Source organism: Protopterus annectens, chromosome 7.part0 (assembly GCF_019279795.1).
Source record: "Protopterus annectens isolate FY-2018-M chromosome 7.part0, PAN1.0, whole genome shotgun sequence".
NCBI lineage: Eukaryota > Metazoa > Chordata > Ceratodontiformes > Protopteridae > Protopterus > Protopterus annectens.
This window is the reverse complement of record NC_056739.1, coordinates 239772961-239793614: the sequence shown is the minus strand read 5'-3', so window position 1 is coordinate 239793614 and position 20654 is coordinate 239772961. Positions and strand designations below refer to the sequence as shown.

The window sequence follows — 20654 nt, the reverse complement described above, 5'->3', positions numbered from 1 at the left end:
AATCACAATATTATGATTAATAGTGCTGATAAGGGTGGAGCATTTGTAGGATGGGATCAGTCCCTTTATTTGCAAGAAGTTTATAGTCAGCTATTGGATGTTTAGTTCTATTAAAAAATATTTTTGGATCCTACTTTATGGTTTAAGTAGGATATAGATACCTTCCTATCATTAGCTTTGAAAGAAGGCATTATTTGAAAAAATACAGTATATTATCTTACAGTTCAGGATCCTTTACCACAACACTTTCACGGATTTTCCAAGGTACATAAAAATTCAACTTTTCCCCCAGACAGGCCTATAGTTTTGTGCCGTGGTCTTTGACTGAGCCATTGTCAACTTTTGAGACAACATATTAGAAGCCATTATTGGTTGGGGTCAGATCCCATGTTCAAGATACTACTGAATTTTTTAATATGAGCAGTTGGATGTTTCATGGTATACTTTGGATGTTAAAGCCCTAGATACGAACATTCCGCATTGGGCTGGTTTACTGGCGACAGAATTCTGGTTGGAAAAGATCCACTTATACAGCCCAGGGTTCAATACTTTTTTGGTTTGTTTAATGGAACCTGGTCTAACTAAGAATGTTATAAGCAGTATATTTTAATGGTGATTGTTTTCTACAGCTAAAAGGTACAGCCATGGGGGCATCCTTTGCGCCTTTTTATGCAAACTTATTCATGGAGTATTTAGAAGAACAGTTGATTTATGATGTTAGTCATAACATTTTTCTGGAAGAAATTGACATATGGCACTTCTACCTTGATGATTGTTGGATGGTGTGGAAATTAACTATTATTTATTTGCAGGAATTTCTACAATATTTGAATAATAGTAAACATGGTCTGCAATTCAGTATGAATTACATCTTGAATCAGATTTACATCTTGGATGTCAAGGTTGTTAAAAATGTTGATCTCACACTGTCTACGTTGATCTCACACTGTCTACTTCTTTGTTCCAGAAACAGTTTTATCACAATTCCTTTTTAGATGCCACTAGCTGCCATCCACCCTGTATAATTAGAAATCCCTCAATTTCAGTTTTTAAGGGTTAAGAGAATCTGTTCTTCAGTTGATGAATTAGAGAAACATAATGCAGAAAGGGTAGCAAGATTTTGTGCCAGAGGTTATAAATCTGATGATATCTATCAAGGACAGAATTTTGCCAGCTCTATGCATAGATCCAAATTATTAAAATATGGGGAATGTAAGGAGGAGGATGCTTTGTTACGTATGATCACTAGTTTTGGATTTAATTAATAAACATTAGTTGCCTCACAGTAAGACGCTGTCCAGTTCGATTCTCAGCTACAGTGTCTTCTGCGTGGAGACATGCATGAATGGGCATACCTTCGTTGAAGGTTGTGCATCAGGGCTGGTAACTCAGCACATAAAAATCAACTACCAATCATTAGCAGACAGGAGTTCCGCTGTGGCGACCCCTAACCGGGAAAAAGCCGAAAGACACAACAACAACACAGGAATACTTCTATCTGATAATAGGCTGGCACAATTGTTAACTACACATTGTTCATTTTTTTACAGATGGTGGAAAACTATTGGCAATCATTTGTATAATTTCAGAAAAGTTTTTTGTTCTGATCCACCTGTGCAAACTGTGTAATATTCTATTGAAGGGACATAATTAGTAGGCAGCTATCCTTATGGATTTTGCTCAGCTTGTAAGTCTGTTATGAAAATAAAACATTTTTTATCTCCTAATACATCTCAAGTTTTTCATATTCGGTGTATGAAAACTTGTGTCTCAGAATGTGTGGTATATCTGATTGAATGTAACTGTTCTGCTGTTTTCATTCAACAGACTTCTAGACAGTTTAAAATTTGCATTCTCGAACACTTTAGTGATATTAGAAATTGCTGTACATCAAGTGATTTGTATAAACATACTCTTAGCATCCTACTGCTTCATTTAGATTTACTGCTATTGATCATATTTGTTTTAAGGGGTTGAATAGATTAGGTTGGCATGAATTATTAAATCAAAAAGAACAGAGTTAGATCATTCATTTAGGTGCTTTATTTTCTCCAGGACTTAATGATATATTGCTATTGGTGTTTTCTAATTTGGGGGTGGGTTTTGTATGTATAAAATTGGAGTGGGGTTTACTTCAATATTGTATTTGGTACTGAAGAAGGTTATTTTGCCAAAACCAGTTGCCTTGCTTTTATTTCTTTATGTAAAGCAGAATAAAATGTATTTAATTGCAGTGGAGTGCTGGCCATTTTTTGTCTTTCCAATTTTTTTTTTTTTGGCCTTGCACTCTTGCCGTACTTATGAGTGCTTCTTGGTGGTGTACCATTTTTCATATACCCAGAGTTTACCAGGGAGAGTTCATTCTGGAGCATTTTGGTATCTGAGGGTGACTAAACAACAACTCCCCAATATGATTTATCTGTAGACTTTATTAAAAATAGATTTTGTGTCTCTCTCTCTCTCTCTCTCTCTTTCCTTGGAGATCTGAAAAGTAAAAACCAAGAAAGGATAGGTCACAGCATCAAGTCCTGAGGGACACCAATGGTCACTTTCATACTTCCTCATGAGGTGCCTGCAACCGCACTGACTGGATTCTGCCTTTCAACCTGTTTGCTATATATCTTACCACATATGGGTTGATATTTAAATAATTTAATTTCTGTATCATGCCAACTTGCTGAATGGTGTCAAAAGCATTGGTCAGGTAAGATACATATGTGTGTACTAGATGACCACTGTCTCCATCCTCTTTAACCATTTTAAAGAAGTTTACCAAATTGAGTAAAAAGTATCTACCTTCAAAAAGCCAAACTGTTAGGGATCAAGTCTAATAAATGTCTTGATATAGTTTACAAAGTCAGTTATAATACTTTCCATAGCTTTATAAATGATGCTTGAAAGACTGACCGATCTGTAATTATCAGTTTATGTTGTATTGCAGTGAGCAATTCATCAAGGTTGGAACTAGTAGTTAAGTTTAGGTTTAACAGTTAAAGGAGTGAGTCTACATGGGTAGGATTAACACCATTAACTAAATAAGCATTTATATTTTCATGACTCATGATGGAAGTATTTTTGGTTTTGGTTATCACTTTCAGGAAATGATCTTAAAACACAATTGGTGGAGTTAGGGATTTGGGGTATTTCAGGGCATTGGAAAGAAGTCTTCAGGGTGAAATTGACACTTAATGTGTTTGCAAAGATATTCGCTATGTCTATTGGATCAACAATTGAAGGTGTCCTTATGAATTAGGTCAGAGCAATACAAAGTATTTTTCCTTAGTTTTTTTAATATAGCTAAAGATGAATCTTTATTTATTTTTGGCTTCAGAGGCCAAGATAATTTCATGGGCTCCTTTATTGGACCTAATAGCCTTTTCTCTCCCTGATTTTTATAGTAGGTATGCATGAGATCTATTAGCAGCCGAAGTTTTGCTGAGACATAACCTTCTAATTTCTAGTAGGCCTTGGGAGTATTTATTTTACAACCTCGGCATAAGATTTTTGCTGTGGTTAATGATAGATTACAGTGGAGGTATGTGAAAGTCAGAGAAAGTTTGGAATTGAGAGGTATGCCTGCAGATTAATTAATTATTTACACCACTCACAGAATGACTTATTAGGCATGATAATAAAGTCATTATATGTGAACTTAATGCAGGGTTGGCAACAGAGGCGAAGCTACTATACTGACTTTCCATCTTAGCAAATACTTAGATTTTTAAATGAGTAAAGTGAATTCAGCAGGGATTATTTGAAATTATGGTTGAATACAAAATATATACAGAAGACTCTCCAGTGAATGTTAGTCTTAAGTCAGATGTTACAGATTTTAAAAGGATGAACAAAAAGGGGGTTAATGCTTTTAAGTACTGCACTGTGCATAAAGCAGGCATGGAGATATAAAACAGATGGTAATTTAGGCTTTAGCAGTTTAAGGAAAGGAACTTCCCAGTTTGGTCTTCTAGTTCTCAATATTATGAGTATATGACATGAGACTGGGAGGAACTTCCAAAGACAAATTGATAATAATCAAAGGCATATCAAGAATCATTAGGTACAAAAGAGCAACAGAGATTAGCCAGATGGGCAGTCGGTATTCATAGGTTCATAGGCTGATACTAGGCTATCTGCCCTAGGGCATTTACAAGCCTAGCCAAAGTGTGTTTGGCTTTCGTCACCCTTCTTAGATTAGTTGACTGTGCCTCTGTATAGTAGGTCACAGAAGATACCCCATTTAAGGTTAGTTTACCGTGCCTCTGTCTAGCAGTGACACAGAAGAGATCCCAGGGTTAAATTTACGATCTCCCATCCAAATGTCAAGATTCTTCTTGAAGAGGGTCATTGAGGGGCTCTGTTTGACATGGATTGGGATTTTGTTCCAGAGTGAGGGGAGCCTCTGGGATATGAATCTGTCCCTCCAGGATGTTCTATTTATTTCTGTGCTGAGGTTTAAGTCACTGGAGCGTGTAGTTCTGATGGATTTGGATTTCTTGAGGTGGAGCATGTCCATTAATTCTGGATTGGACATGGCTTTATACGTCAGGCACAGATTGCCTCTGAGTAGGCGGTAAGCAACTGAGTAGAGCTGGAGTTTCTTTAGTCTAACTGCGTAGGGCATCTGTTTGAGTTCTTTAATCCTCTTGGTGAGGTACTTTTGGGGTCTTTCTAGTTGTAGCAGGTGTTGGGTAAGGTACATCCCAAACGGGGCATTGTATTCAATTATGGGCCTGATGAGTGATGAGTAGAGGGGCACAATGACCTCTCATGATCTAGATGTGAATCCCTTCATAATAAGGTAGGCTATATAGAATGTCTTTCTAACCACTTTGGCAATGTGATTGTCAAAGGAGAGATTGCAATCTACTTGGGCCCCCAAATCCCTAATTACTTCTTCCGTACTTAATGGATTACCACCTATGTGGTAATTTGTGGGCACTTTGTTTTTCTCAAAGGAGATGACTATGCACTTTTTGGAATTTAGCTTTAGACCATGGCTCTGGATTCTGGATATATGGAATATAATGAGAAGGTAAAATTATGTAAATATCTTAAGGGGAATGACTTCACAAAATGATAGTTTTGTACTGACTGACAAAAGCCAATGAAAGAGAAGGGGTGGACAAAATAACAAAACAGAGAAACAAAAAGAGAGATTTTGCATTTATGAGTGCAAACTAGACCAGGGTGAAAAGGTGGAAAAATTCTTAGCTCTGCTATTGAATGTCCTGGTAGTACTAGCTCAAGACAGAAGTAGAAAGGCTTGAGAAATGCTCTTGGAACTCAATAGCCAATAGCAAATTCACTTCCATACTTTTTAAAAGCAATCACAGCTCATGAGCTAGCCTGGCTGTTAGTTGTCTCACTAAGGGATAACAGCATTTAATTCCAAGAAACAGAGTTTAATACATAAAAGTTAAATAAAATAATAATATAGTTACATTTTAAATGCTTTAGAAACATTTCCCACAGCAGAAATAACAAGACAAAACCAAGTGTTATATAGTTTTAACTTCAATGGTGTACTGAGTCTCAGACAAAAATCATCAGCTTAGGTTAGAAATATCTTCACACTGGTGCGAGTTCCAGCTTCAGAATAGTCTAGCCACAAAGGACAGCAGGCACATTTGGATAGAAGTTAACTGTAATGGAATAAACTTACCTCCATGAATTCAACATGTTCTCAATTTTCTACGGCTGACATCCTTTCTCATTATAGCAAGCTTCCCATGCTTTACTCTAACCACTTCCAAACTGCCTCTTCCACCCCTCCATACATCCCATTTTTTTCCTCAGAGCAGTTGCACCCAAGACTATCCAGTTATTGCTCGAGCAGATTAAACTTGAATTTCCCCCTGGTGGAGATACCTTTTATCAATGGTTTATCACAGTAAAGACAACATCATAACCCCACTGAAACACAGCTACAACTTATGTATTACATTTAATACTATGACCAATATCTGGCAAAATAACATTGTAAAATCACCAGGTAACCACAGAAAAACAAACCAAGGCAAGCTCCACAAAACAGCAGGCAATTCCAGAAAAGACAACTATGAATTGAAAAATTATTCAAGTCTGTTTACATTTTCTGATTTTTAAGATGAGTGTGGGGGTTTGTTTTAACAAATAGGCCAATGCAATTGTTTTGAATTGCTGGGAATTGTGCAATGAGTCATGTGATCAATTGGGAGAGGTATTTAAGGATGTTGTTTGGTTTAATTTATTGATTCTGATGAAGTATTTGTTACAAAAGTAAGTAATTGTATGTGCTGTCTCATTAAACAGACATGATTACTTTTTCAACTCACAGTTGGCTTTTCTGGAATTGCCTGCTGTTTTGTGGATTCTAAACTCTCCCCTTAAAAAGCTAATGCGTCCAATCCCTCACACTTATGACTAATTTCTATCCTTCCTACCTTACAAAAGATTCTGGAAAATTGCTTTACTTGCAACTCACTCAATACATCAAGCAATAGCACCTTCTCTTTCAAAATATGCATGGTGCTTGGTCTAGTTACAGTACATCCACATCCATCAGGATACTCACTGACAATATTCTGCTTGGAATGGGCAAAGGTCTAATTACTGGACATATTTTTATTGACCTCACCAGCGCCTTTGAGCTTGTTGATCACACAGTTCTTCTAGACAATCTCACTGAAATAGGCATTAGTGATTAAACACTGTCCTGGTTCAAAAAACACCTGTTTAACCATAACTTCTAACTGAATTTCAGCTCAACAAGCTCTACCAATTCCCCATGCTGAAAAGCATTTCCCATATATCTATTGCGACACCTCTTCTCTGATTTTTATCTAGATTAGCAGACTTCCTCTTGACTTAATGCATCTTCCTTCCCAGCTTTATGCTAATGACATTACTCTAGTTTAACAATTCTCTGTCTCTCCTCTCATAAATTCAAACTTCACATAGATTTTCCTGACTTTACTAATAAACTATTACTGTTTAACTCCTCAGACAAAAACAATGCTTCATGGTACTAAGCAAAAGCTCACTTCTATCTACAGACCTCTACAAATCCTTGATTATCTAAATAATATTATTGAAAAATATCACTGCAGTCAAATGCCTAGGGATTTAGTTGGATAAATTCCTAATTTGTAATCTCCACTTGGAGTGCACACACACACACACACACACACACACACACACACACACACACACACACACACACACACACACACACACACACACACAATCAACTTTCCTATTCTGAGTTAATAATTTCTTCCCTTTTCTTTCCAAACCCCAGATTGCTGCAGCCTCTAAAACAAATGCATCCACCATTTAAATAACCTCAAACTTCATATAAAGATCTATCAATCTCTTTCCAAGAAATGAACGTCATTACAAAACAACTAGAAAAGTTAACTGGCTGAAATAATGTACTGACTTTCTACTCCCTTTCCATCTGTTTAAACTTGTCAGGAATAAGGTTTCCATGTCTCTTGTTTCAAAACTATTCAGATACATACCAGCAAATGACTTTAGAAGTCTTAGTTACTCAGGTTCTCTCCTACAAACCCCCAAACCAGGTTTCATTGCACATCCCATACTTAGTCATGTTCCCAAACTGTGGCAACATGTTCCTTCTTTTTTTTAACAGATCATTCCCCTTTCCCCATTTTCTTATCAGAACTAGAAGCACATTACAGGACTCTAGGAAAATGCAAATCATCCCTTTTTCTGGTCATATAACTTAAGCTCCTCCTACTTATCCTCTTTCTACATTCCTTGCTCTGGCTCTACTTTTCTTCATGATTCATTCAGCATGGCAGCTTCATATCCCCTCTGTATATTGTTCTTCTATATACTGTGTTTTGTCAGTCATTCTGTATATAATGTCATGTATTTATAGTCTTCATACACTGTAGCCAATTCTGTCATTCACTTTGTATATAATACATGTATGTATTGCATTTTGTCTTTTACCCTGTATATAATGTCATGTTATGTTTTGTGTTTACTGCCTGGTTGAGAATGAAATTACAATGGAATCATAGGTCTATCCCTGTTAACAAATTAAGAACAAAATAAAATGGCACAGTTAGCCAAGATATAAATAGTAATTAAATAAATAACAAGGGAACCAACCAATAGAAAATATGGAAGTGCAGAGGGTGTTCAGTTACTTAGAATACAGTAGCAAATAAACTTCCTTAAAAAGTATAACTACTACATTTTCCAAGATGGTCCCAAGTACCTGGCTAAACAAATTGTTTTAGTAAAAGAAAAAAATAGTAGGCAAGATTCACGAACAATGTTACTCAAAAAACTGGCCTGGTACACACTAGAATGGAATACTAATGCATTTTGCAACTCATAAAGGCAACCATGCAGCTGAATAAGACTGGATAAGACTGTCTATCTGGCCTTTCTAGATTGCATTTTTGTAATGCAGCATAGTTGTACAATACATGTATGAAGCACATTAATTTGGTAAGTCTATATAATAATAACAATAATAAGGCTGGGATTAACCTGGGATTATGCAAGATCAGATCCATATGTCCATTAAGTGTTAGTTTTGAAAAACAATTAGGATTTTAATGCGTCTGCTTGTCTTGCAGTGAGGAGGATGGAGCTGTACAGTTCTGAGACTGACTCTGCGTAACATGCAATGTGCACGCCCTGTCTTATTGTTTGCTTTGATTATAAGTAACTGATGTTTGTCAATAGAGTATGATGCCCTTGATGGTGAGAAGTATGTGATTGTGTCAACTGCAGATGGACACGTATGTGGTTTGTGGAAGAGTGTGTGTTTACAGTAGCTGTGAAAACGGCTAGGTGGTATGAATTCTCAAGCCATTTGATTTACTTTAGTGTTGCACAGTGGTCTGTCCTAAATGGTACTTTCTAATGATCTGTCCACTTTATTATAGCATTGCTCTATTTGATTTTTTGTGCAGTCTGTAACATAAAGGGGTAGAGATGATTGTGATAGATTCTAAGTGTGTCTTCCTGCAATGTCTGTTATATAAACTTTTATCCTGTATAGAGATCCAAACTTTTGATTGTTTTTCTGGCAGATTGAATTATGTCTCAAATTAATTTCATATTTTCATCAATAATTTCTCTTAAAAGTCTGGTGTGAGTTACCAGTTCTATTTTTGCATTGTTTGATCATGTTATGCAAGTGTTTTTTTTTTTTTTTGCTTCTTGGAGAAAATATTAAAACTCTTAGCTGCAGGAAAGAAGACCGAGATGTCATTACATTATCATTAACAGCGTGAGAATGCATATTAAAGTAGCTATGGAACTAGAAGAGAGATGGGATAGCAAGATCTAGGCAACATTTTTATTTACAGTAGTTTTTGTATGATACTATATGAAAAGCTTTTGATAGGTCTAAAGAGTGAATACAAAGAAGGTTTCCTAGGTTTCTGAGTAGGTTCATTGTTAGTAAAGCTGAGAAGAGCAGTAGTGTTTTTAAGATAGGGGTGAAATCCGTGCTGTGTTTGACACAATATTATGAGATTAGTTACATAAATAAGTAGCTGGGAATGGACACATTTCTTGGGTATTTTGGATACAAGTGATAGTATTGCTCTTGGGTTGTAATTTGTGTCAATATAATGTAACAGTAGGATGTAAGACTTTTTCCACAATGCTGGCATGTGACATCGACTGATGGACCTATTTAATAGAATACAGACTGGAATGCTATGGCATCAGCTTCCATTTTTAAATATTCTGCTGGTAAATTATATGGGGCTAGAACCAAATGTCTGAGTTTGTAATGTTGATTTCTAATTAATGCTGTATGGATGGATTGGAAAATGACATTTTTGTTTATTAGATGAAAAGGGCTAAATGGCCATTAAATTGAATGTACACTCACCTGAAATAAGTCTATCTCATACATTTATTCTTTCTTATCATGGTAATACTTTGCCACTATCTTGCAAGGGAGGTGATCCTTATCCTGAATCTGTTGATTGTACATATCACATTTCAAAAGTCATCTCTTCAATAACTGCAAACAATGTGCATCTTAATTTTGATTCCTTTTATATTAGTCAAAACATATACTTTATGTATAATACAACTGTAAATAACTTACTTGACTTTAAAAATGCTCTACATATACTGAAACTTGGAATATACTAAAATTGTTCCTGTTTTCTTTATTACATATTGTGGAAAGGAATAAATGAAAACAAATCACTAACGTAAGTGTTATAACTTTAATATAAATAAGTTAGTAAGATACAGAGCAAGGCTATGTGATCTCATTTACCACACACCTTTAGTTTCCAGAAAGTATTAAGTATTAGCAAACTGTCTCTTACCTGCCATGGTTCAAAATGTTTTTTGTCTGCACATGTTTGGTTACTGAATGGTCCTTCTCCAGATTTACATGACTGCAAGTTTTGTAGAGCATATGCTAAGGAGTAGACAGCATTCAACATGCAGTAGGTATTTCTGAAGTTATTGACAGGATAAATGCTTTCTTCAAGAGTTTCTAGATTCTCCTTTCCAGTGCAAAACCTGGAATCAGACATTCGTCCTTCATCTGGTGCATTTTCCATTGTTACATTATCTGTCCACATGCAACTAAATACAGTGGCCCAGAAGAGCTTCATATAAATATCTTCTGGATACTTCAGTGGGTGAATACTATAAAGGAACTCTTTAAATCCAGGAATAGATCCAGCAGGTGATGTGAATGCTATTACACCGTGTAAGATTTCCCAGAGATTCTTATGTGAAAAAACAGAGTCTTCTGTCCAAGTTGGTGCCACCCACACTTTGCCAGTTATATTCTGCATTGCCATTTCCTCCATTATAACGGTTACCTCTGGGGCATAGGCATAAATCATGATTACAGTGGCAGATGAAGCAACAATGGTTTCTACAAGGTGAGCTATTCTGTTTTGTCCTTGCACTAGAAGCAACTCAAAAAATGCCACACAGACATGCTCTCTGAATAATTCTGCTTTCAGCTGCTGACTTACTTGTACACTGACATCATTATCTGCATAAATAATTCCTACCCAGGTCCATGCAAAGTGTTTAATGAATTCTACAATGGCAAATGTTTGAGAGTATACACTTGTCATGGTGCGAAGAAAAGATGGAAACTGATCCTTATCACTCAGTATTGGGTGGCCAGCTGCATGGCTGATCTGGAAATTAATATCACAACTTAAGGTGAAACAGTAACAACAGGTCAGGTATTTAGTGCATATGTATTCACACATACACATCATCAGGTCATAAATCAAATTAAATGCAAAAAAATGTATTATCATCCCTTTTGGTAAGGGCGATGTTCCTGATAACTACAACATCAATAGAAACACCCTAAACATGCACTCAGGGGTGAGACACCTGGGCACACAGGTTGGCAGCAACCTTACCTTTGATCATAGTCTCTGCACAGTGGTAAGAAGGGCATTCTGTATTGCTCATCTTATAAGTAAGGGCACTACCTACAGAAAAAAAGAAGCTCTATACTCTTCTTTCATCAGGCCAATAACTGAGCACAGCACCCCTTTTGGTATGTACTTTTCCAGGAACCTGCAGCAATTGGAGAGACCACAAAAGTTCCTCACAAGGAGAATTCAAGGTATTCAGCATCTGTCCTATGTGGATCAACTGAATCACTGTCACTTTACTCCATTGCATACAGACTATTCAGAGGCAATCTCTGCCTTTGCCTATAAGAAAATCTCTGACTCTGCTTTATTGGAAATGCTGCATATCTGTATGTCTAATGGCTCACAGATTACTCGTTCTAAAGACTTTAACCTGGTATGTGACGTTAACAGAACCTGCTAGATGGACAGGTTTGTCTTCCAGAGGTCACCACTTCCATGGAACAGACTGCCAGTTCATGTCAAGCAGAGCACCACTTTGGCTTTCTTCAAGTGCAGTCTGGACAATTGGATGGGTAACTATAAATTCACCCTGGGGTTCCACCTATGTCTCTCTTGGACAGGGGCAATAGATGATGTTTGTGAAAACAAGGGTAGAACTTGGCTAGGCTTGTAAGGGCCCTAGGGCCATTAGCCTAGTAACTTCCTGTGATCATATGATCCTATGAATCACACATGCCTTTGTGCTTCAGTTTGAACATACATTTCTTCATAGAGGAATTGTAAGATTAACTATTTTTACACATTACAAACTTGCATTTCTTTATTTTGGATCCCTTGTTCTAAATTTGTATAGTGGATTTCATGAAAAATTAGTTAAGTTATATAAATATGTTCTTATTACTTCTACAACACAGTGCTGATTTTTATTGCATTTATGACATTTTTTTATTTCTATAAATAACTCTAGCTAAAACAATACAGAATGGTTATACCAATGTTTTACATATTAAGTCCAGAATGATTTTGTTTCCTTTCTCCTAAAGTAGAAGAAAGATGAATGTGCTATTCGCAATACTTTTTAAAGGAAATAAACGGCAGCATAGGAGACACCACATGCCATAATGCAATAAACATCACAGTTCAACTCTCAACTTTTGATTAATATCACAACCCAAGAAAGAAAGAAAAAAAATATGAAATAAAGGGTCTACTTGGCCACAAAGTGAACTTTGCCCTTTGCAATCTTGAAGATGGTATATTTAGTTAGCGGGGGTATGGTGGGGTGAGGCCCCCCACTTGGGTGTGTTTGATTTTCTTTGGTTCCTTTATTTTTTCATGCTGGCCAAGTGGTCGGTTTCCCAGAGTAAAACTGTGGTGATCTGGTTGTTCATTAAACTAAGTTTTTGGTGAAGTTATCTTGTGGTTCATATTTTCAGGTAAGTGAAAATTCAATAATACAAAGTAAACCCCAAAAAAATACATTCTGGTTGTTTTTATATGAGATGATACATTCAGATAACCAGAAGAATACATATTAATAATGGTGCTCACCTAAGGGAGGTCACAGCAACATAGATATTAAATCTGTGTAAGACTGATGGTACACCCACATACCTTTTGGCCCATTAATCCTGACCAAAAAGTCTGCAAGTCATTTTATATCAATAAATTGGATTTATATATATTTTTTTGTTTATGCACTTGTTTGTGCACTTCAGCATGTTATTTAGCTATGCTTAGCTTTGTGCACCCATTCATCAGACATGTGCCAGACATCTAAAACTGAAACCAGATGCATTCAATTTAATTTGTTTTTAATTTTTTTCTGTGCTTGTTTGTGATGTGTCATGGTATTTAGCAATGCTTAGCACTGAGCAAGCATGCAGTAGACATCTGCTAGACAGCTAAAAATGGAAACCAGATGCATTCAGTTGTTGTAGTTCTGCAGTGCTTGGCAGCACACAAACCCACACAGTAAAGGTGCACTACTCTTACAGGCATCTTCATAGTATATCTTAAGATATACAAGTTTCCTTCACTATCCCAATGCCTAGATAGGTTGAGTCATGACCTGCAGTGTAGTAGGTACTGGGTTTGAGTCCTGGCCAGCAATACCTTTTACATATAGGTTGCGCTAAGAGAAAATAACCTGTCCTCCCACCTCCCAGTTGCTCTTGGTGTCCCACAAGGCTCCATACTGGGTCCTCTCCTCTTCTCCATCTTTACAAATGACCTATTTTCTGTAATACCACAAGCTACCTGTATCCAATATGCAGACAACTCCACACTAATATGCTCAGCCACTTCTCCACCCGAACTTCAGTCCCTAACCCAAACAGTCTTTAGCACAGTAGAAAATTGGCTTCTACACCGTTGCCTCATCCTGAACCCTAAAAAAAACAAAAATGCTACTATTCACTCCCACCCGTAGGACCACCCCACTAAACTTTATCTAGCAATGGAACTATCATACCTCCTGATCCTACCTCAAAACTACTTGGGGTACTAATTGATAATAACCTCACCTTTGAGCCTCACATCAACAACACTATAAAAACAGTAAACAAAACATTAGGTTCCCTCTACAGGATCAAACCCTTTCTGACTCCACTAGCCAGGACCACTATCGCTCGTACCCATTTAATCTCAACCCTTCTATATGCTTCCCCTATCTACACTAAATTAAGCAAAAGCATTCTGAACAAATTGGTTACTTCCTACAACAATATTACCAGATTTGCAACTGGGTCAACCTATTGAACCCATCACTGTAACAATCTTAAGTAACTATACTGGTTAGAGTTGTCAAATTGTATACTTTTGAACCAACTAATAGTTGCCCATGAAATCCTGTAGCAACCAGAAAATATACCTATACTCACTAACCTTATCACTCCCTATAACAATCTCAAGACCCTACGCTCATCAAACTATTAGTACAAATAGCTAAGACCAATAATGCAGCTGGTGACTCATTGTTTTCCAATACAATGGGTAGAACCTGGAACACCCTCCTGATCACCTAATGTCCCTATCCTCAGCTACCCTGTTTAAAAGCAAACTTAAACCTTACCTTAAATCACATTGGTTATGCCCCTGTGCTAACCCAGACTAACTTCCTACCTTCCCCCTGGACTCTAATCTTCCTACCTGTTTAGCCTGCTTACTTAACTACTAACAATATTTATGTGTCTGAATTTAGAGCTTAATAGCATAATTGAATATACTTTGTATGCATATCCATAGCTGGTATGTACTATGACTATTATTTTATTTTTTATTTTCTTTTACCTGCTTAAGATATCATATGCAATGATATGTAATGATTGAAAAAATGTTGTATTGTACCTGTGTTTTGGTAAATTTACTCTGTCTGTGGAGCTTTTCTCCCTGGGCCTCTAATGAAAATGGACATATATCCAGTTGGACTAGCCCGGTCAACAAATGTAAAATAAAATAAATAAAATAAAATATAGTGCTGCAAAACTGTGTCAGATGACTGAAATATCAGTTGACTTAAAATTAAATAATTGTTATATTTAGAGAAGGTGCACAATGCTAAGCATCATGCAAACAATGTCAATGGTCTTTTCCTATTTGTGCATTGCTAAGCTTTAATTAAACATGGGTTGTGCATGTTTGTGCAATGCTAAGCAATGTGGAGCATTTTTAAAAGTTACACTATGATGTGCAAGAGCAGGAATGCAGCCTATTTAAATATCAATAGGTGGGAATTTGACATAATTCCTTGGAGCCCGATCTTGACTGTGGATATTACTGCTGTCATGGGGGAAGGTGTGTGATTTAGGGCACAAACTGATGAAGGTGGGGTGTGCAGGAGTTCAGGTTTTTCATTGGCCTTCTGGTAGAATGATACAGACCCTGGCTGCTGCAGGGCGACTACCAGAGCTCAGAGTGTAAGTCTGAGGCCTGGGATAGTTTGGCTACGGATGTGACCAGTGTGACTGGTATCCTCCACACTGGTGAGCAGTGTCATCACCATTATGATGACCCATATCATAGGAAGATGAGAACCTTGGATACCTGGATCCAAGAAGCACAGGATGGGCACACCCCGCGGATATGTAAGTATGTTTTCTAGTAATATATAAATATACAAGCTGAATATGTGCAAAACTAGTATGCATAATGGTTTCCTTCTCTTACCACAGCTGCAGAAGAGAGGGCTTGCAGTGTCCAGTCCCATGCAAGGCATTTGGTCAGGATGATGCAAGTGCGTGGTATGTAAGAAAATCAATAAAGTAATAATGTAATGCATAACTTAATAATAAAATAAAGTAAATGCAGGTATTGCAGTTTCAACAGTCAAGTACAAAATATCTGAGAGATCACAGAGTTGTATTAATGTGTCAGTGCATATCTGAATTGGTAAAGCAAGCTAAAGCAAGTAAGCAAGCAGTACTGTGCAGCATTGCTTCCAACCATTAGTTAATGTTGTGCTTTACCCAGATTAAGAGTCAATACTGTGTTCTGCTCATTTTGTCTGAAATATGCTGTAGGTTGCAGTCAATAAATGAATAAGGTAAATGTGTAAGTTAACAGAACTCTTACACAGCTATCGCTGTGTGTAAATGCAACATTTGAAACAACAGGAATCAATAAAGTGTAAATGGAAATGGTGCTCTGATAATTTATTGTGTCCAATGAAATGTTCAGTATTACTGTAGACACTGCTTGTGAGCTTTAATCACACACCAGACAAATACGAATTTCTACAGTATTCAGTACTGTATTGGCATGTAGTAAAGGAAACATAACCATGCTTGCATGTGAAGTACACACCCATAGGCCTGTGCCATGACTATCCAGCTGTCAAGTGTAATCGGTGTACATGAGCATACCTCTCAACTGTCACGATTTTTGCAAAATGTGCAGAATATTGCCCCATAATGCTCCATGTGTCTAATCCTATGATTTGTAGATATATGACATCACTCAAAATTCAATGTAATGGCGGATCTGTTATCAGAACACCTCGCTACTATTGTATGAACACAGTATGTAAGAATGTTCCCTGTTATTGTGCTTTTGTCCCACCATTATGTATGGCTTGGCCTATAATGTCCCATGCTAAAAGGCTGAGAGGTATGTACATGTTACAACATATATAGAATATAGCCAACAGTGAATGACTGATGGATGTATTAGGATCTGTACTTTAGTGTGTGTGTAAGGAACAGGGTAGTATTTAAAATAAACAGCATAGCAGTCACCGGTCTCACAAATGAAATCTAAAATATATAGAAGTATGTAGTTGTATTCTGTTTAGTTATATTATCTGTGAAGTTACTAATATTCTTCTTTTTTCTCTCACCCCACCCCTTCTCTTCTTTTTATTTATTTAATCAGTATATTTATTAGTATCATTTGATATTATCATATTATTTGTCATTACTTCTTATGTTGGCCTTATGTATAATTTAATATTGTTTTGCTGTTAAAATAATTTTATTTATTTATTGTTGTTTTCCTCACTTTATTCTTTTCAATTTGTTTCCATTATTCATTATTGTTTTTTCTTATGTTATTTATTACATTTGTTTGGGTTATGTTTATTTTTCCCTTATGCTTATATTTCATTTACCACAGTGTGACAAGATAGGCTAGTTTCTGATGATCCACCTACATTGGATCTCCCAGCTGAGGCACCAGGGCCAAGCATGTCAGCCTTGTGGCATGCTTTCTGCTGCCCATGCACTACCTGCTCCATCGGGTAGTTCCACCCAACAGGCTGGGTCTGTGGCCCCCTCTGGGAGTGGAGGTAGAGGAGATGCCTTTGCAACCCAATACCAACTGCCAGGCTTAGTGTGTTAGCTTGTGCACTGAGCTGTTGGTGCACACCTATGTCAGAATGAGAGCATGCTGTTCTTCCTGGTGGGGCAGTCTGGCCCCAGGTGCCAGCATCAACCATTGCCTCCACAGGAGCAGTTAAGGTGTAGTGCTGATAGTCTCACGAATGAGGACTTGAGTCTCACTGTTACCGTGTCTGATGTCTGTGGGACTGGGATTCCATAACACCTGCCTCATCCAAGGTGTTCACCCTCCTCTTGTATCCCACACCAACCCTGTCTACTGTCTTGTCTGTTTTCTCTGCCTGCAAATGCTTCTTCACCTTCCCAAATTACCTTCCCCACAAATACCTATGTCTCTTCCCCAAAATTCCACTCCTAAAAAAACAAAAAGGGGGGTGTCTGCCCCCCCAAAAAATATCGTCCCATACATAGCTCTCCATTTTGCACATGTCCAGTGGACACACTTAATTGGTCCAATTGGCTTCACAACACACTTATGTTGTCATCACCCTAATCTCTGTGGTGACAGTCCAAATTCAGCTAAAAATCATTTCAAGCGCACTGTTGTTGCTGTTGAAGAAATGGATAGTTATGTCTCTTTCCTACACCCATTCTCTACATACATACCTGTCTGTCACTATCTTTTTCCTCTTGACTGTACGCCATTTCACCACTGTCCTATCTCCCCACTTTTTCTTTGGTTTAAAGAATTTTTGTGTGGTGTTGTGCTATGTGCAGCATCGCTAAGCTATGTTAAATGGCGGTGTAGTACTACATGTATTTGAAAGCATAATAATCACGTTCAAAAAATACATTTGTACCCTATTTCAAACCCAGTACCATTTCACTTGAAATTGACCCACCAAGCCACACAACCCATTGCTTATCATGTGTTTTAAGCAGAACATTAGTAATTGTCATTTTCTTGTCATTAAGCATGTTTACATGATGCTGTGCATCGTGCTGCATAGTGCAAATCTGCTAAATGATTAGTGGAAAAATAGGAGTTTAACTGGGACTCTGGTAGAGAAAAGCATCACTATAAAGCCATACACATAATAATAGATGTAAGTGAGGTATGTAACAGGAGGTAAGTGTGAAATCATATCTACAGCATGTAAAATGCACCAACTATAATGGTGGCTCTGTAGCTCAATCTGTTAAATGCTTTGAAAGCTTTAATTTTTGGTCCACATAGTCCTGGGTTCAAATACAGCTGTGTCTAGCATTTAAAATACATGCATGTGGACATCACCATTATAGATTGTAATATGAATGACTGTCTCATCACCTATTTATCCACTCAAAGCAGTACAGGTAAAATGTCTGCTTCTAAATAATGGAAGTCAAAGGCTTACAGATAGGACCGCATTTTAACTAGTCCTATTACAGCACAAGAAAATGCATAGAATGTCAGGTCATGCATCAGCATGAATTCCCAGAGAATTTTGAAGTATGCAATTCCAATGTGGCCAAGTAATATTAGAATGCAGCCCAGAATTATCTGCTATTGATATTGCAGACAATCACTGCTGCACAAGTAACATACATATATGGATGTCATGTTAGCCACAAGGGCTGCCAGCACACACATTATAGATGACTACCATGATATAACACGTCTTGGCAGTTGTTTAACTGCTTGACATAGTAGTTAATGTACCCCTACCTTGTTCTAGGAGACACCAGTCATGTTGCCTTTTACTCTATTAATGATACATTTGGCTAACATACTTACCTTAAACACATACCTTCAGTTACAGTGGGTTGGGTTCCCTCATCTGGCTCTGGCTGTACACCAAGGCTGCCAGAGGTCCCACAGTTACTCTTCAGTGTTGTTGTCCTGCAAAGTCTTGACCCTCTCTGTCTATGCCTATTGCCTGCAGCAGCAGCAGCTTCTGCCTGTAGCACAAACACATCAATATATAGAAAGTAGCTGCTACAATCATTCTCTCTGTGATGATGTGGTATCTTTACACTAGTAATTTCCATCCCAACATATAAGAAAGAGGGCGGAATTACATTGAGGTCTTATATCTTGTTGAATAGTCAGATAGGAATGGCTGATTATATTGCAAATCAGCGGTTTAGGCTGCATGTAGCATTTCTGAACCACAGATTGGTTCAGAGGCAATCACCTTCTAAGGAGAACCATCTTAAAAAGGCAAACTTCTAGCTAGGGGAATTGTTGTGTATGAGTTAGTTTGTATGGTTAACTCATTGACACAGTACTTACATAGCAGTATCTTTCAACAGATGAGTATTGTATTCCATAAGGTATGTAACCATTTTATGTCCAACAAGATGCATATGTTTCATGATACTTAGGGGGAATGGGGATTACATCACTAAGCCTTTCTTAGAACGGTACTGATGACATGTCATTGATCTTCAGCTGTGTTACACCTAAAGAGGAAGTAGAGTACAGCAAGGGTATAATGCTTTGTGTTAAATAGGTACACAGGTCTCCTGGATACTTCCATTGATAGCAGATGTAATAGTACACTGCTATTTGTTTGGCACTGTTGTTTTTATATATAATAAGATGGGGGTCCTGCTGGGGGGCACACTACAATGGACTCCTGTGTTGGGTATGTGATCATGTGTCAGTATCTGTCGTGGCACAAACAGGAATAGGAGACTATTGCTACTATCCTAGTAGCATTCATACCCTTTGTATTTTCGGCACACTGTTGAATATGAGATATGTAATCATCAGTGAATACTGATAGCCTTCCTTTGTTGCTATATCTCTGCATACTGTACTCCCACATATGTGATCCTGACATGTGTTCTCATTTATTTGTATTTCAGGAGATATCATGCATGCAAGACACAGGGCACCTTTTACTGAGGCAGAAAATTACCTCATCCTTGAGGCCTTGTGCCAACACCATCAAGTCCTACTGTCCAGAGGTAGGCTAATCAGGCAGCAGCATGCACCCTTTTGGGAAGAACTGGTGCATAACATTAATGCTGTTGGTCACTCGAATTGGACATATAAGCAGGTGCAACACAGTATGATTAACTTGGAAAGAAGATGTACAGTGGATGTGGCCAGGGATTGTCTGGTCAGTGGTGATTGGCCTGCAACAGAACAACATCTGTCAGCCACCAAAGAATTCTTGGAAAACCTTGCAAAACAGGACAGCTCCCAGGCATCCATCATCCAATATGTCATGGACGTAGGTGCCATTGTTTCCACTCAAGAGGAACATCCATGTATGCTTAGCTGGATCAGCATTGGAATACTGTAGCATTCAGTATGTCATGGTGTATATAGTTTTACATGAGTATCAGAATGTTATGGGGGGTAGGAGGTTAGCTGCAGCTTTAAGCTCATGCACAGATTGTGACCCACATACCTGTTAACATAGCATCTAATGTAAATGTAAGATATCTGGATGTCTTACCCCTGTTATACTGTAACATGTGGTGTTGTTTACATTACCTCTCCCTCAAAATTTTTCAGGACTGTCAGAGTAGGAAG

At 37.5% G+C, this 20654-nt stretch overlaps 1 protein-coding gene across 1 annotated transcript in view; it reads right to left on the bottom strand.

Annotated features, from left to right (window-relative positions):
- Window positions 1-17830, bottom strand: part of LOC122805922 (extracellular calcium-sensing receptor-like) — a 132382-nt gene extending 114552 nt beyond the window's left edge. The window contains exons 1-2 of the mRNA XM_044076167.1: window positions 17792-17830; window positions 10320-11156 (exon numbers count right to left, since the gene is read on the bottom strand). Of these exons, the coding sequence (XP_043932102.1) occupies window positions 10320-11156; window positions 17792-17830 (876 nt within the window). The remainder of the gene's footprint in view (window positions 1-10319; window positions 11157-17791) is intronic.
- Window positions 17831-20654: the final 2824 nt, after the last annotated feature.